This window comes from Typha latifolia, chromosome 14 (assembly GCF_019914945.1).
Source record: "Typha latifolia isolate L0001 chromosome 14, TyphaL0001v2, whole genome shotgun sequence".
Lineage (NCBI taxonomy): Eukaryota > Viridiplantae > Streptophyta > Magnoliopsida > Poales > Typhaceae > Typha > Typha latifolia.
In genome coordinates, this window is record NC_133099.1 from 1,073,711 (window position 1) to 1,092,279 (window position 18,569).

Sequence of the window (18,569 nt, forward strand, 5' to 3'; positions counted from 1 at the left end):
TTCCCAGTCTTTTGGAATCTCTCATTATAGTGTAGAGCTATCAGAAGAGCAAAATGAAATTTAAATCTACTAGACTTCTATTTGTCAAACACTTGATCTGAAGTAGTGCTTGCCTTTATCAGAAAAAAGAAAAAAGAAAAAAAGTAGTGCTTGCCCGTAACTCCTCATGCACATAGAGTATAAATTTGAGCAACTTGATCTGTTTAAAATTGCAATTATAATATGGATAACATGCCATTAGCAGTTCATCCTAGTTTAATTAAAAGTTTTATGGTCATTTGCAGCTATGCTTCCCTAATTTTATAGTAAGACCTAACAAGAAGTGATGTTCTAGAATGGAAAGGAATGAAAAGGATATATATATATATATTAAATTTATTAAATGCATGTTGAGAATTTGGAAATATAGAGGCCTGTAAGCTTCTTCTAACAAGACTACCACTGTTTGATATGCTCATGTAACAGAACACTATGATAGAGCAAGACAAGCCATTTCAAGCATACCTTGCTCTGTCTTTTTCTCTTCCAACACCACCAGTTCTTTACAAGAGTTTTTTGGCCATTTTTTGAAAAAAAATATTGATCTGCCCTTAGTTTTCCACTTTGTGGATATCATCATCTGTTGACAGATACCTCCATTATTGTATGGCTATTACTTACAATCACTAGTTAGAAGCCAGAAAGTATTTAATAGCAATACATACATATTCATATAACCCCAATAAAAATTGATCTTTTCCCCCTTCTTTTGTACCTCAATGTCAAAGTGTCATTTGCTCCTGGATGGTGAAATCTAGTAAATGCAGCAAGTCTTGTACAAGATATACAGACAGTTGGCTACTTGGTAGTGGCGCAATATATGTATATATATATGTTAGTGATATGGGGAATTACAAGCTCTCCTTTGACAGAGAAAACAATCAAAAGTGTTTCATCAATACGTCACGCAGAGAATAAGAGAAGCAGAGCTTCCTCAGTCTTCAGTAACATGTGAACTTCATTAACTTCATTGATGAGATACAATTTACTGCTGTAAAATATGAGCCAAAACAGGAACAGTGAGATGTACATTATATATTAGCAGATTCCTCTTACATTTAATATCATTAGAAAATTTCTGGACCTCAACTTCAAGAGATGATGTTGGGAGGTGAGGTTAAGAGGTGAAGAACAACTTGTCAAAGTTGATTATTGATGCATTCGCAAATTACATCAGTAGTAGCAGGGATACTAAAAGATATCCTGTGGTTCATGATTCTGCAAGCAGATAAAACCAATACGGATCAAGTGCCGAAAACACTGAGAGGAGCAATTTACCATTAGTTTGGCAGACACCATAAGCATATTTATATTCAAATAAAAAGGGGAAAACATATACCAGAATCACTACTGTTGGTTCAGTAGGAGCAATCAGTGAACAGGTGAGGCATAAAATGACTCCTTTCTTTCTGGTGTACACCAGTCCTCAATCTCTCTAGGAAAGGACAATAGAGGCTCCCTGATTACCTGTGGTAGGTATAGCGAAATGATAGAAATTTCAAGCAGCTATTATTGTTACTATTTTTGGGTACAAATAGAATGAGCGAAACACTTTACTGAGAGACTATTTCAAAACCACAACAGAACTGCAGCAAATGCACTTCTCTTCACTTACCACAATGGGGATTCGTTTTCCCAAACCTGCCCGGTGTAATTTGTCAACATAATTCAAAGCTTCTCTACATTCTTCCCTGTCATCGAGGTGTACCTTCTTATGACCTTGTAATTGGTAGTTTTCATGGCCTCTGCCTGCAACAACCTGCAGCATGAGATCCATGTCAGAGAGCAATATCATTATAGTGAAAGCTTGCTCTGATGCTATTAGCCTTTAGAAGATTCTTTTAATGGCCTATTTAAAAGACAGTAACGAGATTTAAAAAACTTACATTCTTACAAAAGGGCAGGAAAGACAAATTCAAGAAAAGGCTTGATTTTATTTGTCTTTAGATTGCTCTAGAAGCATATAAGTGCCTATAGAAAAGCTGTAAATGTATATTGCCAAGACTTGATAAGGGGGTGAATAGAGATCAGCAGGGAAGTCAACTTACAACTACATCACCTTCCTTTGCCATTGCTACTGCAGCGCGTATTGCTACTCTTCTATTATCGTGAACAAAAAGCCTGTGGGCATTTGCAAGAGATGGGTAGCGGTTATTCTTACAATACTGTACATAATCATGCATCGTCCATCCAACACCGGCCAACATATCATCCAAGATGTCCACTGACAAAATGTAAAGAAAGTACAACAAAAATTTAGTAGAATTACTTGATAATAGGGCTAATATCTGAACAATAATAAGAGGAAAAAATTGATCAGATTTAGAAAAAAAAACAAGTAGATATACATGGATTCTCAGTCTTTGGGTTGTCAGATGTCAAAATGACCACTTCGCTCTTGTCGACAGCAAGCTTCGTCATTATGGATCTCTTCCCTTTGTCACTTTCACCAGCACAACCAAAGACTGAAAATGTGCATCAGAGAACAAAGTAGCAAGTTCCATTATCTAAGCCAAGATACATTTGACATGATATGCATTATTAGTTGTACAAGAGTTGGCTAATGTGTTGATATCTAATGCATGAATGAGAAAGAATCAATCCATTCTTCAAATTGGCATAAATGAAAAGTAGATATAAAGGATGTATATCCAAGAGAAGCAGCATACCCGTGATAATTCTTCTTGCACCTAGCTCTCTAACACTATCCAGAAGTCTAGATAGAGCATCTGGACTATGGGCAAAATCAACAATGACTCCAAAAGGTTGGCCCTCATCTATTGGCTCGCATCTCCCAGATACTCCGCTGACCCCTTCAATCCCTCTAGCAATTTCCTCCAGTGAGGCACCAACAGCCATCCCAACAGACACTCCTGCAAGGATGTTATATGCATTGTGCCTCCCAATCAGCCCTGATGAAATCTGCAGTATCCCTTTGGGAGTGTATATCAAGATTTTTGTCTTCATTAATGAAAGCGCTATCTTTAGTGGGTATACATCGGCATCCTTATTCTCCAAAGCAAAGGTCACGACAGGAACATCTCTACTCCCTTGAGCTATAAAATATGGGGCATGCGGGTCATCGATGTTAACAATTTTTCGGTTTTGTTTAGGATCAACCATCTTCGAGAAAAGCTTAAGCTTGCTATTTCTATACTCCTCCTCAGTTCTATGAAAGTCATAGTGATCTCTAGTTAAATTCATGAAAACGGCAACATTAAAATCTACCTCCTCACATCTTCCGAGCGCTAGTCCATGAGAAGAGACCTCCATGACCACTGCCTCAATCCCATTCTGCACCATCTTTGCCATCAGCTTCTGGACCATCGCCGCATCCGGGGTCGTGTTAGGGGCTTCCAATTGGGTGTTCCCATGAATGTAATATCCCACAGTGCCCAACATTCCAGTCCTCAATCCCATGGCCTCATGAATTGCTCTCACCAAGTGCGCCGTCGTAGTTTTTCCATTAGTACCAGTGATCCCGACAACCCCCATCCTCTTCGACGGGTTTTTGTAAAACGCCGCGGCAAGAACAGGGAGGAGAGAGTTAGTGTTCTCCACCACCACGACAGCAGCACAACTTGGTATCTCATCCAAATGGATCTCATTACATGAGATCACTGCAACAGTGCCCTTTTCAATGGCATCCATGATATAGAGATGTCCATCAGTTTCACGCCCAATGCAGCAAATGAAAAGATCCCCAGGACACACCTTTCTTGAATCATTCTGGACTCCAGTGATGGAGACTCCCAGATCACCATACATAGAAACAGGGCAAACTCCACTCTCGTGGAGCAGCTCGGCTAGGGTCATTTGGAACTCGGGCTCCACGATTCTACCCCGAGAAACTAAAGAGTGGTTAATTTTGGTACCGGAGGACGACCCAAGAGTGGGATTGGAGTTGGTATCAAGAATCTGGGACCTGGGTCTCTCCAATACGGCCGTGGAATCCTCATGGAGCTCAAGAAAGGAAGCAACTTGGGGGTTGGAAGAACCAACGAAGAGCTCGTTGTTGCAAGAACAAGCAATAGAAGGAGGCGAAGCGGCTTGGCGAGTGAAGAGATGAGGAGAAGGGGGTTGGTAGAGTGGAAGCAGGGAGGAGAGGAGAGGGAAAGCCATGAGAGATTCGCAATAACTTTTAGAGGTAGATTTCGGGTTGGAAAGCTTATAAAAGAGAAGAATGGCATGTGGAAAACGGAGAGAGAAAGGAAGTCCAAAGCATCTCGGTTTGGGTTTAATAAGGTTTTACATTTGAGGACATTATAATGGCAAACTTAAGTCTACAGTTCGGGAGATTTTTATGTCCTGCACCCTCCTAAAATCACTAATCATAATTTCGTCTTTTCATTGTCATTTTCATATATCCCCTTATATATATTTTTATTGCAGTTGGATCCCTCCCCTATTTATCTCCTGTTTATTTATGAATAACTTTTTTGTTATTCCAAATAACAACTAAATATGGTAATAATCTGATTCTATAATACAATTATTCATCAAAATTATGTCTTATACCACGTATTAATCTAATTACTAGTTTACCCTTATATTTTATCAACTTATTTTATATATTATTCAGTGTAGTTTTATAAAATAAAATAAAATAATCTTATATTTTTATTTCACTTTATATCATATTAAAAATAATTATTAAACTCTTACTTCATAATATAAATGAACATAAAAATAATTATTACTGAAATAAAACCCTTATTTTAGAAATAATAAAAACGAACATCTATTACCTTAATAAAGTAAACGAGATCAACATCTCCTATTTGATCCAGATTAAAAAAAAAATCAGAGCATTTAAAAAAAAAACCCTCAGTTTCAGTAAAATGAGCTTTTTATACAAATAGGCCCAAAAACATCATTATTTTATGGAGTTTTTGATCAAACTAACTCTATTTTAAAACTTATTTATTAAAATAGACAACACCTAAAATTTAAATTTTGATATTATAGTTTTATACTTTTAAATAAATAAAATATTTAAGTATTTAAGTTGAGGTGTTATCCGATAGATCACTGTCGGTCGACGACTCTTATTTTGTCGTCTAAATTTGAGAAAGAGAGATTGAAATGTAACTAATAGACAACAAAGTAGCTCGATTTAATAAAATTTTACGCCGAGGAGTCCAATCATTGATTCCCAAGATGTTTACTTTGGATACTCCTTTCTCTCACTTCCCGTAGTCCTAAATCCTAATCATGCTATTAATGCGGCGAGGACTACAACGCGGAGAATAAGTTGGAGGACATTCGCAGGCTGGGGGAATTATGATTCATGGAGCATCTAGCTAGCTCGTCCTTGTCACATTTAATCCCATTTGGATTTAGGACAAAGAGAAGTGATACAGTATCCAAAGTTTATTTGTTTATTTATTTATTTATTTTATTAGGGGAAGCCGTATGATTCATTTAGACAAGTTCTGACACTTGGTTAGGTTATAATATGCAGAGTATGAAGTATAAAGTCAGAGAGCACTAGAAAATTAAAAATAAAACAAGGTCTTGACATGCGATACAACGGTTTAATTTTGAAAAATCACTCAATTGAAAATAGGAAAAGAAAAAGGTAGCTTCCTGTTTAGTTTTTAGTTCTAAACATGCATTTTTCACTATATGGCACCCTCTATATTTATAAATTAAAAATATTATGGACGTTTAGGGCCGTCAAAAAAGCTCGTGGACTCGTGAGGCTCGTGGGCTCGGCTCGATAAAATCTCGGCTCAAGCTCTAAATAAACCGAGCCGAGCCCGGATTTCAGGCTCGAAAGTATTATCGAGCCGAGACACTGGCTCTCTTAGGCTCAGCTCGATTAGGCTCAAATATATATATATACCAATAGTTGAATGTTACTATAAATATAAAAAAATTCTAATCCAATTCTATCTCTCCAATCCCATCGGAGCTATCTCCCTACACCCCAACCCCAAACCTTCTACATCGAAATCCAAAAACCCCAAACACTCTTCACCGTTTCATCGGTCACCACTCATCGCCTAAACCTATCTCCACCACTCAAGCGTCCTCACTAGAATTGCACCGAGCGGCCTCATTGGAGTCGCAGCAAGGCATGATCAATGCGGTCGAGGATGACAGTGTGAGAGATCTGCTTGGCCACAATAGAAGCCTTTGCGGGGCCGTGGTTCAATCTCTCCTCACCACCAGCGAGGGCTTCTTTCAATAAGGCTGCAGTGACAACACTGAGGCCCTCTCCCTACTCTGTCGCCTCATCAATGCCTGGCCCCAAATATTTCCTAATGAGTCGAGCTGTCGAGCCGAGCTTGAGTCTCATCGAGCTGGAGTGGAGCTGAGCCGAGCTCAACTTTTCCAACTCGAGCTCGAGTGGAGCTAAAATTTTCCACTTCTCGAGTCGAGTTGAGCTTGAGCTGAGCTGGAGGGGCCTAGCTCGCTCAAGCTCGACTTGTTTACACCCCTACAAATGTTGTCTAATCATTTATAGAGGAAGCAACATATAATTTGCAAACAGTTATGTAGATTAAAAAATATTATGGTTATGGTCAAAGTTTGAAATCGTTATTTTTTTTTACCATATTTATTAAATTATAAGTTAGATTAAAAAATTCTCGACAAAGTTATAGAGTATTTACTAAGCTTTTTAATATATTAAAAATAACACCAATTATATTTCAGACAATAAAAATATAACAAGTAAAACGAAACAAATAAAACTTTAGCCACAGAACTAAATTTAGGCTTAAACACAATCCCAACCTATACAAAAAAAGAAAAAGAAAAGCACGATCCGAATAAAATTTTGACCACATAGAAGGTTTTATATGTAAATTCCTCTTCTCAACTGGTCTTGAACTACCCTTCCCGCCATAAACAATTGCTCTCCTCGTCTTCTTGACTGGTAGCTGCGATTTCCTCAACCGCGAAATCTAGTGTTTTCTCTTCAATATGGCGGTCGACAATCCTAATTTCCTCTTACCATATGGATTCCTGAAACCATGGGAGGCTCGTCCGAGGATAGATCCCCTGAGCTCTCCCCGATCGACGACTCTGAACCTAATCCTCCTTCGGAACCTCCTCTCCCCTACGATGCCCTCCTCGCCGAGCTCGATTCCCTTCGGGTTTCCTACAACTATCTCCAGTCCAGATCCTTGGCGACTGAGGAAACCCTAGCCAATCTCCGAGCCAGTAATCTTGATCTTTCTCGGTCCTTGGAGGAGGTATCGAGTGAGCGCGACGACTTCCGAATTAAGATCCGGGAGGCGGAGCTCGCTGCCAAGGAAAGGTCGTATCTTGTGAGTGGGATTCTTAGTTCAGTTCATCCAGTGCGGAAGATATTGGAGGGTATCGGGTATAGGATTTGTGAGGAGAAACTAGAGGGAGGTGAGGAAGTCAAATCTGATTTGAAGGAAGGGTTGGAAGTGATAGCTTTGGAAATGGAATCGATTTTAAAGCTTGGAATTGCGGTGGAATCTAAGTTTTACGGCTATGATGAGATTAGAAGGAAGGAGAAAAGGGAGTTGGAGAACAGCATTATAAGTTTGACAGAGGAGAATAGGGATATCAGTAGCCTGCTAAGAATAGCTGTTATGGAGAAGGAAGCAGTAGAGAAGAGCCTTAATAGGTTGAAGGTCGGTGTTGAGCAGAGGAAAGGTGCAATCTTGCAGATAGCTGAGAAGGGGTTGCAGAAGGTGGGGTTTGGTTTTGTGATGGGGGTGATTGGTGGGGAGTCACAGCCTGATCAGCTGAGTAGTTCTAATGATTGCATGAAATCTGATGGGAGTGAATGCGAGGCGGAGGTTGTTAGTTTGGTAATGGACTACTTCACCCCTCTTTGTTGATTTCACCTCATGCATCTAGTTTAGTTAATGGAGATGTCTTATGAGAGAGATCATAAATTTTAACTTTTAAGCATGAAGTTACTGTTGTTCATAAGCTTTCCTAAATTCATGTAATGTAGGTCCAATTGGAAATCTGTAAGATACAAAATGAATATGCTTGTGTTTTATTTGTCTGCCGACATTATAGTAGAACGATGGAAAATGTATGCCTCATAGTATGTTTTTCATCTACTTCACAAACTTATGAAGTACTGTGGAAATTTATTTGAAGCGTTCTTCGTCGATAGCATTACTTGTTACCTATCAATACACTTATCATAGTGAATCTAGCAAATATTAGTACACAACTAAACAGAAACAAAAAAGCTTGTGAGCAAGCAACTTGTAGAACTAAGTTTAGGAAATTCGTGCTCTTCCATGGAATGTGTAAAGAATGCTCGACACATGTTGCATAAGGTCAATATGCAGGGAAGAAACATGTTCTTTGCTTGCTAACGGATCATTTAGGAATGGACGTATAGATCCTTTCTGTTGTATTCAAATAATTTATACTCCTTTGGAGTTTATTGTGACAGGCTTCAATGGTCGAAAAGATAATAAAGAATCTAAGGCTTGAGATCAATGATCTAAGACGAGCTTTGGAAGAATCCAGGTACTCTGCATTGCAGTAATTATGGATTTTGTTTTTTGTAACTTCCATTAGCGGTTTGGACTTTTAAGTACTGAAACAAGATAGTCTCTGATTTTTTTTTATTAACAATGCTAATCTTCTATTGTGTTTTATGATCCTGGATCTTCGCATAGCATTTATCGGCAATGTAGAGTTATACATATCTTATTCTCCTTTAAGTCTAGGGAACTTTAGAAGCAAAAACAAACTTAAAGTGCACAATTGCCTGAATGGTATGTTGTGAAAATGTTACTAGGATAGTCTGCCACATTTATTGTAGCTTTCACGATTGTGATAGTGTCTTAATTTAGGTTCTATTTGGGGATCTTTCGTCTTTTGTACTTCATTTTCAAATCTTATTACTTGTCTACTTTTAAGTTTTGCATTCCAATTCGAGGAGATATCTTTATTTTGTTTTTTTTTTTGTCTTCCATTTCTGAAGTCACTGGGTTCTTGTATGTCTTTTGATACTCTTTTCATACAACCTTAAAAATGAGATTTCCTTCTTATATTGGATGTTGTTAACTATAAATTTGCGCCAGCTAGTAGAAGAACTCAGTAGACACCTTATCCTGAAATAGTTTTAAACAAATTTGTTTTGTGCCCCTTTTAGTTTTGTTAGATAATTGTGTTCTATACTGTCTAACCTTCATCAGGTCTGATTGTGAGCACTTGCAAATTCTTGTGGATGCGCAAACTCAAAAGATAACCGAGAATGAACAGTACATGAAAGACTTGGAAGAAAGAGAAGACCTTTTGGCTCATAATGTAATAACATTTTTTTTTCACCTACCTGCTAATTGTAAAATTAAGTAGAGCCTTAAAATCTTCTCCATTTACTGCGTCAAAGGTTGAAGAGCTTATGATGGAGATAACAGAAGCAGGGGAAGAGGTTACAAGATGGAGAGAGGCATGCGAATTGGAGGTAGAAGCTGGAAAACTTGCAATCAAGGAACGCGACAAGGAGGTAATGTCTGGCTATCCTAGGATTTACTACACTTGACTTGCACGAGTTTTGTCCAGATATCCAATGGGTGAGCTGGAAATCTGATCAGTAAAACCTCGTATTTTTTCCCTCTTATGTATATGATTACTGAATAGAATCCACATTCATTTTCTTTGATGTCCTTTAACTCATGACCTCCTCAATAGAATCCATGTTCAGAGAAATATAGAAAATTGCAGCTGTTGAAATATATAGTTTCCAGAGGCTACAGGCGCAAAGAAACATAAACCCAATCTTTTGCACTTCCTGGTATCCAAAATAAACAACTTATAGAATGTGGGCAGCCGTTTCCAAGAAATACTTATCCATGATGTAATCAAGTGAATTAGGTACGATTACAAACTTGTCTCTGTAGATTGATGCGTTCTCTTCTAGGTTGCTTTGCTCAGAGAAGATCTGGAAAGGACAAAGGCAGCACTGGACGTTGCAGAAAACAAGCTACAACTGAAGGAAAAGCTAGCATCCACTGCAATGGCTGCACAAGCGGCTGCAGAAACGTGCCTCCGGCTGGCAGACAGCAGGTCCACAGGGCTACGGGAGCAGATCGAAGAGCTAACAAGGCAGCTCGAGGAAAGCCTCAGCAGAAGGGAGAGCAGTGGCAGCCGCCAAAGAGTGAGGTATGTCTGCTGGCCTTGGCGGGGCTTTAGAGTTGCACCAACTGCGACTCGAAGTGCTTCACGGGGTGGCCATAGGACCCGTAAAACTCTACCAGAAATGGAAGCTCTATTGCGTATCAGAATCTGAAGTTCAGTTCCGTTGGCCTCAGTTAAGTTTGCTTTTCAACGTCTGCTTGTAATCATAATGTTTTATTGTATAAGGTCAATATTTATTGACATAAAAGTTCAAGCTCTTGTGATTAACAAGATCATTGTACATCTTATGGAAAGAAAGAAAAAAGTCTATGTATATATGCTGTATTGCACTACCCTGTTAATGCCTAGTAAGCACCATGGTACACATCTAAAGTAACTGTCCAATTTAGTCGTTCTAAAGCTGTCAGATATGTGCTGATTCACAGGTTAATCAGTATTGTCACATGATTAATAGGTATTATATTTGCTATACAATATGTCTCAATTTCAGATATACTACTACGTATCTACATAAAGAGTCAAACATTGTGCAGTTCAATCAAAAGTCTGCATATCGAAAACTAACTGGCCCACAAATATAATTGCACCAATTTCATTAGTATAGCAGAATGATCCAAAAAGAGAATGTTAAACACCAAAATACATATCAATAGAGCTAGAGGTCAATTACTTGAACAAAATCCAGGCAGGTGAACACTTGAAAGCAAATATGGTTCTGATTTTGAATTTCTACACTGAGAGATTAACAGCTGAACAAAGTTGAACATGTCATTTTCTTCTCTTCACTGACGACGAGGAGGTAGACAAAGGCGCAACCTTCTTCTTCACAAAAGCACTTGTTCTGCTCTCTGGTTCATCTGCCTCATCATCGCTACTGTCATTTTCTTTGGTACCACTAGTTTTCCCCACATCTGGGGAAGATTGTCTCTTCTTAGCATTCACTTTCGCAAGCAATTTCCTCTCAACTGGGTCAGTTGAAGGTGCAAATTTTGCATTTGGTGTAACTCTGGCTCCAAGACCCAACCTTCAAAATTCAAATCATCCATGAAGCAAATCCTTAAGTTCGACAACAACAAGTATAATCTGACCATCAATATATTGAAAAATAAGAACAAGGCAAGAGAAACCTTGAAGGCCGACCCTCAATTTCCTTATCACTTGGTTCATTTGCAGTCGAACCACTCATGTTATTCACCCATGCCTCAGCCTGGAAAGTCACAATTCAATAGAGTCATCAATGATTATAGACAAACTGCTGTGCAATTTGAAAGGATTCAAGCATACGCAAATGCTTTTTTTTATTTATCAAGAGCACGGATGCATAAGCATTTTGTCAAACATCTTTCATGCGACAAAGAACACACATAAGAACACAAACAAGAAGAAGCGAGGTAGTCACAGATCAAAACCATCTAGATTCCTTTTCCAATCTGAATTCTTCTCCGACAAATATTGAAAATTGAAACAGAAAATTACAACTATAGAGTCGATTTTTACCAATTTGAAGGCTTTGTCCAGCTTCACCACTTTAGGAAAACCTTTCGCAGTTGACTCCGTCGCCATCGCTAGGGAACCAAGAGCAAAACCCAAGAATTATGCAACCTTCGATGTTGTCACTACCAAAGTAGTAATATAGAGAGAGAAGACAATGGCAAACCCTAACATTACCTAATACGTAACTTACGAGGAACTCTTTGAGAGAGACCTTTTCGAATGGGATAAGAACTCCAAGATCAAAAACGGTCAAGATTTTTTGTAACTAACACCCCATCATTTAGGCTTATTAAGTTTCACATCATGGCAATGCTCAAAATGTAAAACATAACAGTTAACAAATCTGGACTTTGAAGTTTTAAATGCACATGTCCCTATTATTCATCAACCCAAATAGGTTAAAAGTGGAGGGGTTTTCTGTAAAAGGTAAACTGAACCAAGGGCTCGAGGCCCAAAGGGACGAATTTAAGGGGGTTTTCTGTAAAAAGTGCTCATTGATTAATGATTATTCGAGGGTTGAAAAAGAAGAGCTCGAGGAATTTTTTTTCTTAAGAGGAGTTGAGAAGAGAAAAAAGAAGAGCTCGAGGAATTTTTTTTTCTTAAGAGGAGTTGAGAAGAGAAAAAAGAAGAAAGGTAATTAGATCTCTCGTTCCTTTTTCTCTTTCCATTTTAATCTATGCCTTCGTGAAATTCTATGCTCAAATTTGGATCATGGAGTTCCTTTATCTTCATCTATTTGGGTTCTTTTCCTTCTCGAAGTTCATATCATCCTTTCGTGTCTATTGATAGAGTATAGATTCCTATGTTGGAAAGGTGTTATCTTCCTCAATCCATCGATTTTGAAGGAGTTGCTTCGAAATAGGTGTTAAGCGTAGTGTTTCATTAGGCTTTTTGGCCAAATTTGCTTAGTCCATTTATCGAACACCTAATGTGCTCTCCGCAACTCCGTCAGTATATTTAACAGATGGTACTTAGGCGTAATGTTAATCACCGACTCGAGTGCTTTTAATATCCGAATGCGTTTGAATAAAGGATTGACGATATTATACACTACATATGCACAAGATGTACTCTTTATTTGTATGATGTGCTCTTTTCTGAAGCCTATGACTTTGACAAAAGTTGGGCTTGGAATAGGCTTCGGATTTGTTGAATTCTTAGTAGTGTGAGTTCATCTTTTTTCCCCCATGAAACAGTTGATATCACCTTACTAATAGGGTGTCTCAATGTTTCAATAGTGTTCAGAGCCGTCTGGCTCTGGTGGGAACCACCCTCTCTAGGGTGGATCAAAGTAAACTCTGATGGCTCCTTTGATAAGAACTCAGTTTATGATCGTGTGGTCTGTGTTAGAAACCCCATGGTGGTCTCCTCTGTGTATGTGTGCAAACAAAACCATGTTGCTCTCTGTCTTCTTTTCTGAAGCTTGGGCAGTCTACAATGGCTTGCTTGCAGTCAAGGGGTCTCCCTCATGCGTGTTGTTTGAGGGTGACTCAGCTTCTCTAGACTCTAGAGGAAGCCCTCCTTGGAGAATTCATAACATTATCAGAAACTTTTTAATCTGCTCAAGGACTTTGAGTTAGTCATCTTAACAGAATGGCGAGGCAAATTGGGCTGCAAACTTTTGCGGAATTTCTGGTCTTTCTGTTTCTTGTTTGGGTGGTGACCCCATTCCCCAGGACCTGTTTTGTCTCCTTCATTTTGATACTTCTGGCGCCGGTCAGCCTAGAACTGTATCTAGCTGACTTTCTGCTCCGTTATATCAACAAATATTGTTCTTTTTGTCTTAATAGTGTAGCAAGTTTAGCTTTATAGAATGATTCACGAATAAAAACAAATTTGCCAGTATCAGTATCTACTAGAAATGAATTATACAGCATTTGAGTCCTTCTGATAGAGGATTTCTTAATACATTTGAAAGATGAGCCAGAAAATAGTACTAGTGATTTGATAATTGCTATCATTCTGACTTCATTTTTCTTTTTCTTTAAACAGTTGAGATCTGGTAATATATAGAGCAGTTTGTTGGTTGTTTGGGAAAGAACATGGATGAGAAACCAGGAAGCAGTGTGAAAAAACTGTCACCATGCGACGTCGAAGCCCTTAAGAAATGCTTGGAGGAAAACAAAGGGGACTACGTGAAATGTCAGTCTCAGATCGAAGCCTTCAAGTCATCCTGCTCTTTGAAAAAGCCACCTGAGTCGTCATCTCAGTCTTCCTCATGAACTCAATTTCCACATTAATATGCTTGCGTTGATAGCAATTGCCTTATTCATTCCAGTCTTCCCTAAACCTAACTCGAAGTTTTACGTACTTGAGTTTTGTTCTAGTTGCTAACCTTGAAATAATGTCAACAATAAAGTTCTGTTATATACTCTGTTTATGAGATTGTAATAAACATAAATTTTTACGATTTGGTATACTTAAAATTATAATATAAAAATTGAAAACTTTGTCTATAATTGGTTCAATAGATGATTATTTATTTCTTATTGGTTTAAAAATTAGTATTCTTTTGTATGTATATCCTTATAAAAACATCTTTTATATATATATATATATAATATTCTAAAGTTGATATTTGCACGTATATATTCTTTTAAATTGCATATTTATATGTTTATATTATTTTTTGACAATATATTATGTTAGTAATTTATCAGACAAAAGGTATATATACTATTGACTGATAATAATATATGTATATCAGAATAGGAGCATTTATGGCTTTTTATATTTAACTTGATGAAAGTTTAATTAGATTCTATCTCCTGGATTATTTTTTTAAGTACTTACATGTATCTCTTATTAATTTAAGATTTGATTTAATCTAAAAATTGATAACATATATAGAGATTGAGATCAAATTAAAATTGAACTCTATCTCCATAATATCTCCTACAATCAAGGTCTAATTATTTCTATCACCACGTTAGGTTAGGATTCTAAATTTTAGTACTGAAGTATTTGGCTAAGGAAATATTTTCTTTCTCCAAAAAGAAGACCAAATAGTGAAGCCTGCGCCGGTTTCAAATAATTGGAGCCTAGATACCGACTAAAAGTAAAGAAGAGAGAATTCGGCAGGTAGGTAATGTATCACACACTGTAACTCCGCCGACTTCGCCTGAAGTGCAGTTCTCCGAGCACGGGGGTGATAATATCACGCACCATAACTCAATCAATCCACTCATCACCGGGGTCAAGTCGGATTCCAGTTGTGGTCGTCGGAGGATCCAATTCGACCCCTCTCTCCTCCTCTAACAACAACTCCTCCCCTTTCGCCGGAAGGGGAGGAACAAAGGGATCCTTTTACGTTCCCTCTCCGTCCGGATCGTTACCTCGACTCCAAACCCTAATCCATCCTTTTGCTTCCCGATTCCGCGATCGCAGCTGAGTTTTCTCCTTCGGTTGATGGCCGTTGAAGTGAGCGATCTCTCATTTTGCAGATCTGGAGGTAGATTTTACTCGAGTGCCTCTCTTTTCGCGTTAAATGGTGCTGATTTGGGTTCTCGATCGCTCCTAGGTCTTTGATTTTTTTTTTCTTAATGGTATTACTTTTACCCAATTAGGCGGCTAAATCAGAGCCTCTTCTTTGAATTTTTACGAAGTGGGATCGATTAGATAGTAAGATAAATCACGATCTTCTACTTGTACTACTTTATACTCTCAGAGAAATTTTGAGAAGTTGTCACGTAGGGTTTTATTTCTTATTATAAATGCAAGCAAGTCACTGAACTTTTTTTATGCAGAAAAGTTAGTCCGAAGAACCTCCGTTGACATCTGCCATTTCTAGTGGAGAAGGGACGGAGACCTAATTTTAGTACTAAAATTTACTATTATGGAGTCGATATGGAAGCTCACCTACTTGCTCGAACCGGCATCGCTAACTCTCATTGCAACAGCGGTTTTTGTGACCTATGCATCGGCTGCACGAGCTCTAGATCACGGCAAAGAGATGGAGAGGAACCTGGACTTTTCTGAGGCTTCCATCACGTTAGACCGGTCCCAAGCACTTATGATCCCTCTTGCAAGCTCTTGTAGCCTCTTATTAATGTTCTATTTGTTCTCATCCGTATCCCACCTTGTTACGGCCTTTACAGCCATTGCATCGGCTTCGGCACTCTTCTTCTGTTTGTCCCCTTATGTTGCGTATGTCAAATCCCGATACAATTTGATGGACCCGTTTGTATCGAGGTGCTGTGCCAAATCATTCACACGAATGCAGGGGACTTTATTGTTGTTCTGTATAGGAACTGTGGTGGTATGGCTAGTCTCTGGGAATTGGGTGCTAAACAATCTGTTGGGAATTGCTATATGTATTGCCTTTGTTAGCCACGTGAGGCTACCAAATATTAAGATTTGTGCTTTGCTTCTTGTTTGCTTGTTCGTGTACGATATATTCTGGGTCTTCTTCTCCGAAAGGTTTTTTGGAGCAAATGTCATGGTTTCAGTTGCAACTCAGAAGGCGTCTAATCCAGTTCACACAGTCGCAAACAGCTTGAACCTTCCAGGGTTGCAGCTGATTACAAAAAAGCTAGAGCTTCCAGTTAAGCTTGTTTTCCCCAGGAATTTGATGGGTGGGATAGTTCCTGGGAGCAGTGCCGGAGAGTACATGATGTTGGGCCTTGGAGACATGGTATGATATTCTTACTGCATGCATTTTATGATTGTTAGACTTCTTAATTCTGAATTTGCTTAGTGAACATTTAATGTCTTCCCTCCTGCCAGCTAGACATTTGAGTAATGTGCTGCATATTTCCCCTGGTACATCACAGGGATTGTGCGTCTTTATTCTTCTAGTTTGTCTTTGTCTATTACACATTGATTATTTGTTCTAGTGGTCATTCTGTTTATTTATCTGTAGAGTTGCTTTTTCCTAATTTAATGGATTACTTTTCCAGAGACCTACACTTGCCAAAAGTCTGCACTATAGTTAGTGTTGATGGCACAGTGGACTGCACCTTGCCATGCTATGGCTCACAATATTTGAAGCACTTAGGTCATCCATGCTGGCCTAAGGTCATCATGTTTCCTCATGATTCATTACTATCTGTATACCTGACCCAATTCCAGCATACAGAGCCCTTTATAGTCCTTGTAGACGCTGAACGGGTGCTCCTTTGTACCAAAACCATTTGTACCCTAATACTACTAGTTCATGTACTGTTGGAAAATTTCATAGATCACAAAAGGTTAACATGTAGTCTATCTACTGATTCTCTATTGCATACTTTCTACCTTTTCCATTGTAACCTCTGCTTTGTATGGAACTCCAGTGACATCAGGTGTCATCTTTGCGCGAAAATAGAGAGGAATCTATTTCTGTCAGTTTTGTGATCTTTCTAGAACTTATACTGGTTGCGTGGTGGTCCTACCTGTGCATTTATGTGGTTACATTTGCTTTCGTTTCATAATCACCACCTATTTGTTGGTTTTGAAGGCTATTCCAGGGATGCTTCTAGCTTTGGTGCTCTGCTTTGACCACCAAAAAAATAGAGAAATGGCTATTCCAGTGGATACATCTTTCTCCAAAGGACAGAAATATATATGGTATGCAGTATCTGGGTATGCAATTGGCTTGGTAACTGCTTTAGCTGCTGGTATTCTATCTCAGTCTCCTCAACCTGCTCTTCTTTATCTGGTGAGCATCATCGAATGGCTTGGTGAAACTGGTTGTTGTTTTAAAATAGTTATTCAATAGGATGTGTGAAACTTGAACTCGTTTGTTGTTTTTACAAATAGGGATGGAAAATATTAATTCACCGATTATTCTAAAGACTTAAGCTATTAGAGAACGATGATTTTTATATTTTATATTTATACTCTCTCATTTTGTAGCTAGAATGTTTTGATGGGCCTAAGTAATAAATTTGGTTTAATTGAATGGATGTTTATATTATAAATGATAGATGAGTTTGACATCATTCGAACTTAGGATTTATGCTCTGATAGCATGTTAACTCATAAATTACTTTAAAAACTTAAATTATTAGAGAAAGATGATTTTTTATATTTTATCTTTAACAGAAAAAAAAAAACTGAGCATTGCTTAACACGAAACATCATAAGTTCATAACACATTTTTTTTGTAAATTTTTAGGCTATTTAGTAATATTCTGCAAGTGTGATAGTTCTCCTTACTCTCTGTTCTTAGTACTTGTTTGGGAATCTGTGACCTTTTATGGATTTTTTAACATCTTTCTTTTCAAATTCTTCTTTTTATAAATGAATGCACCCTAAGACCAAATGATTTGCTTCTACATTTTAGTTTCAATTTTAAGAGATGCTAACTTGTTCCACTGGCTTGATGTCAACAGAAGACCAACTTTCTAATTTTATTTGTCATACAGGTGCCATCAACTTTGGGACCTGTCATCTTCCTTTCATGGTTAAGAAATGACCTAACAGAACTATGGGAAGGTTCCAGGCCAATGTCAAACGAAAAGGCTCATTTAATGGAGGTTTGAACTCCACAAGACAAATTATAGAGCTAAGGGCTTTTTCTCATGTAATTTTATTTAAAGAAAAACAAATGTAACATTTATGCTTTAGAGCTATTTATGAAGTTTCTAGTTTCTACAGTTCGCAGTGTGTAAAAGTTTGCTTTATACTTGCAAGAATGAATCATCTAATCGTCATATACCCTTAAATTCAAGAAGGAAATTGCTATACTGTCTAGAAATATATTTTACAGATTGTTACCCCACAATTTCATATATCTATCGTAAGAGCTCTCCTTTTCATACAGATGTTTAGTATGAAATACAAATATTCCCACTGATAGATCTAAGACTATAAAGAAAATTTTATACTAATTACCTTTTAAAACCTTACCTTTTAAAACCTGTTAGAGAGAGTGATAAAAGAAATGTTGTTATTTTGGGTTTTATTTTGAATACTGAGAAGGATTAATATATTTAAATTATACTCTCTATAGATTTTGA

At 37.9% G+C, this 18,569-nt stretch overlaps 4 protein-coding genes and 1 long non-coding RNA gene across 10 annotated transcripts; 3 read left to right on the forward strand and 2 right to left on the reverse strand.

Moving 5' to 3' along the window:
• Nucleotides 1-979: 979 nt before the first annotated feature.
• Nucleotides 980-4,272, reverse strand: LOC140801467 (UDP-N-acetylmuramoyl-L-alanyl-D-glutamate--2,6-diaminopimelate ligase MurE homolog, chloroplastic-like). 3 transcript variants are annotated; one of them, XM_073156609.1, is made up of 6 exons: nt 2,709-4,272; nt 2,388-2,504; nt 2,088-2,263; nt 1,655-1,798; nt 1,379-1,506; nt 980-1,257 (listed from the first exon to the last, which is right to left on the reverse strand). In XM_073156609.1, exons 1-5 carry the CDS (start codon nt 4,159-4,161, stop codon nt 1,411-1,413), a joined length of 1,986 nt encoding a protein of 661 aa, XP_073012710.1. In that variant the 5' UTR covers nt 4,162-4,272; the 3' UTR covers nt 980-1,257; nt 1,379-1,410. The 3 variants fall into 3 exon arrangements, with proteins under 3 accessions (XP_073012710.1, XP_073012711.1, XP_073012708.1); XM_073156610.1 differs by having other exon boundaries at nt 980-1,299; XM_073156607.1 differs by having other exon boundaries at nt 980-1,506; nt 2,709-4,266.
• Nucleotides 4,273-6,981: 2,709 nt separating this feature from the next.
• Nucleotides 6,982-10,466, forward strand: LOC140801366 (uncharacterized protein At3g49055). 2 transcript variants are annotated; one of them, XM_073156442.1, is made up of 5 exons: nt 6,982-7,835; nt 8,441-8,517; nt 9,192-9,303; nt 9,386-9,502; nt 9,917-10,466. In XM_073156442.1, exons 1-5 carry the CDS (start codon nt 7,023-7,025, stop codon nt 10,283-10,285), a joined length of 1,488 nt encoding a protein of 495 aa, XP_073012543.1. In that variant the 5' UTR covers nt 6,982-7,022; the 3' UTR covers nt 10,286-10,466. The 2 variants fall into 2 exon arrangements, with proteins under 2 accessions (XP_073012543.1, XP_073012544.1); XM_073156443.1 differs by having other exon boundaries at nt 6,992-7,835; nt 9,931-10,466.
• Nucleotides 10,467-10,699: 233 nt separating this feature from the next.
• LOC140801367 (uncharacterized) lies at nt 10,700-11,936 on the reverse strand. Of its 2 annotated transcripts, none has more exons than XM_073156444.1 (4): nt 11,803-11,936; nt 11,632-11,699; nt 11,262-11,341; nt 10,700-11,158 (listed from the first exon to the last, which is right to left on the reverse strand). In XM_073156444.1, exons 2-4 carry the CDS (start codon nt 11,695-11,697, stop codon nt 10,903-10,905), a joined length of 402 nt encoding a protein of 133 aa, XP_073012545.1. In that variant the 5' UTR covers nt 11,698-11,699; nt 11,803-11,936; the 3' UTR covers nt 10,700-10,902. The 2 variants fall into 2 exon arrangements, with proteins under 2 accessions (XP_073012545.1, XP_073012546.1); XM_073156445.1 differs by having other exon boundaries at nt 11,819-11,879.
• Nucleotides 11,937-12,148: 212 nt separating this feature from the next.
• LOC140801165 (uncharacterized) lies at nt 12,149-14,040 on the forward strand. The gene is made up of 2 exons (XR_012111391.1): nt 12,149-12,261; nt 13,621-14,040. It is a non-coding gene; the product is annotated as an uncharacterized lncRNA (long non-coding RNA).
• A 770-nt stretch (nt 14,041-14,810) lies between these two features.
• Nucleotides 14,811-18,206, forward strand: LOC140801236 (signal peptide peptidase-like 1). Of its 2 annotated transcripts, none has more exons than XM_073156246.1 (4): nt 14,811-15,079; nt 15,375-16,261; nt 17,066-17,266; nt 17,976-18,206. In XM_073156246.1, exons 2-4 carry the CDS (start codon nt 15,464-15,466, stop codon nt 18,090-18,092), a joined length of 1,116 nt encoding a protein of 371 aa, XP_073012347.1. In that variant the 5' UTR covers nt 14,811-15,079; nt 15,375-15,463; the 3' UTR covers nt 18,093-18,206. The 2 variants fall into 2 exon arrangements, with proteins under 2 accessions (XP_073012347.1, XP_073012348.1); XM_073156247.1 differs by having other exon boundaries at nt 15,380-16,261.
• Nucleotides 18,207-18,569: the final 363 nt, after the last annotated feature.

Coding starts and splice junctions, on each gene's coding strand:
- LOC140801236 (XM_073156246.1), top strand. CDS start 15,464: ATGGAGTCGATATGGAAGCTCACCTACTTGCTCGAACCGGCATCGCTA. Junction 16,262..17,065: donor TGTTGGGCCTTGGAGACATG/GTATGATATTCT, acceptor TTGGTTTTGAAG/GCTATTCCAGGGATGCTTCT. Junction 17,267..17,975: donor AACCTGCTCTTCTTTATCTG/GTGAGCATCATC, acceptor TTTGTCATACAG/GTGCCATCAACTTTGGGACC.
- LOC140801366 (XM_073156442.1), top strand. CDS start 7,023: ATGGGAGGCTCGTCCGAGGATAGATCCCCTGAGCTCTCCCCGATCGAC. Junction 8,518..9,191: donor CGAGCTTTGGAAGAATCCAG/GTACTCTGCATT, acceptor AACCTTCATCAG/GTCTGATTGTGAGCACTTGC. Junction 9,304..9,385: donor AAGACCTTTTGGCTCATAAT/GTAATAACATTT, acceptor ACTGCGTCAAAG/GTTGAAGAGCTTATGATGGA.
- LOC140801467 (XM_073156609.1), bottom strand. CDS start 4,161: ATGGCTTTCCCTCTCCTCTCCTCCCTGCTTCCACTCTACCAACCCCCT. Junction 2,505..2,708: donor TGCAAGAAGAATTATCACGG/GTATGCTGCTTC, acceptor GCACATTTTCAG/TCTTTGGTTGTGCTGGTGAA. Junction 1,799..2,087: donor CAAAGGAAGGTGATGTAGTT/GTAAGTTGACTT, acceptor CTCATGCTGCAG/GTTGTTGCAGGCAGAGGCCA.
- LOC140801367 (XM_073156444.1), bottom strand. CDS start 11,697: ATGGCGACGGAGTCAACTGCGAAAGGTTTTCCTAAAGTGGTGAAGCTG. Junction 11,342..11,631: donor TGGACAAAGCCTTCAAATTG/GTAAAAATCGAC, acceptor GTGACTTTCCAG/GCTGAGGCATGGGTGAATAA. Junction 11,159..11,261: donor ATTGAGGGTCGGCCTTCAAG/GTTTCTCTTGCC, acceptor TGAATTTTGAAG/GTTGGGTCTTGGAGCCAGAG.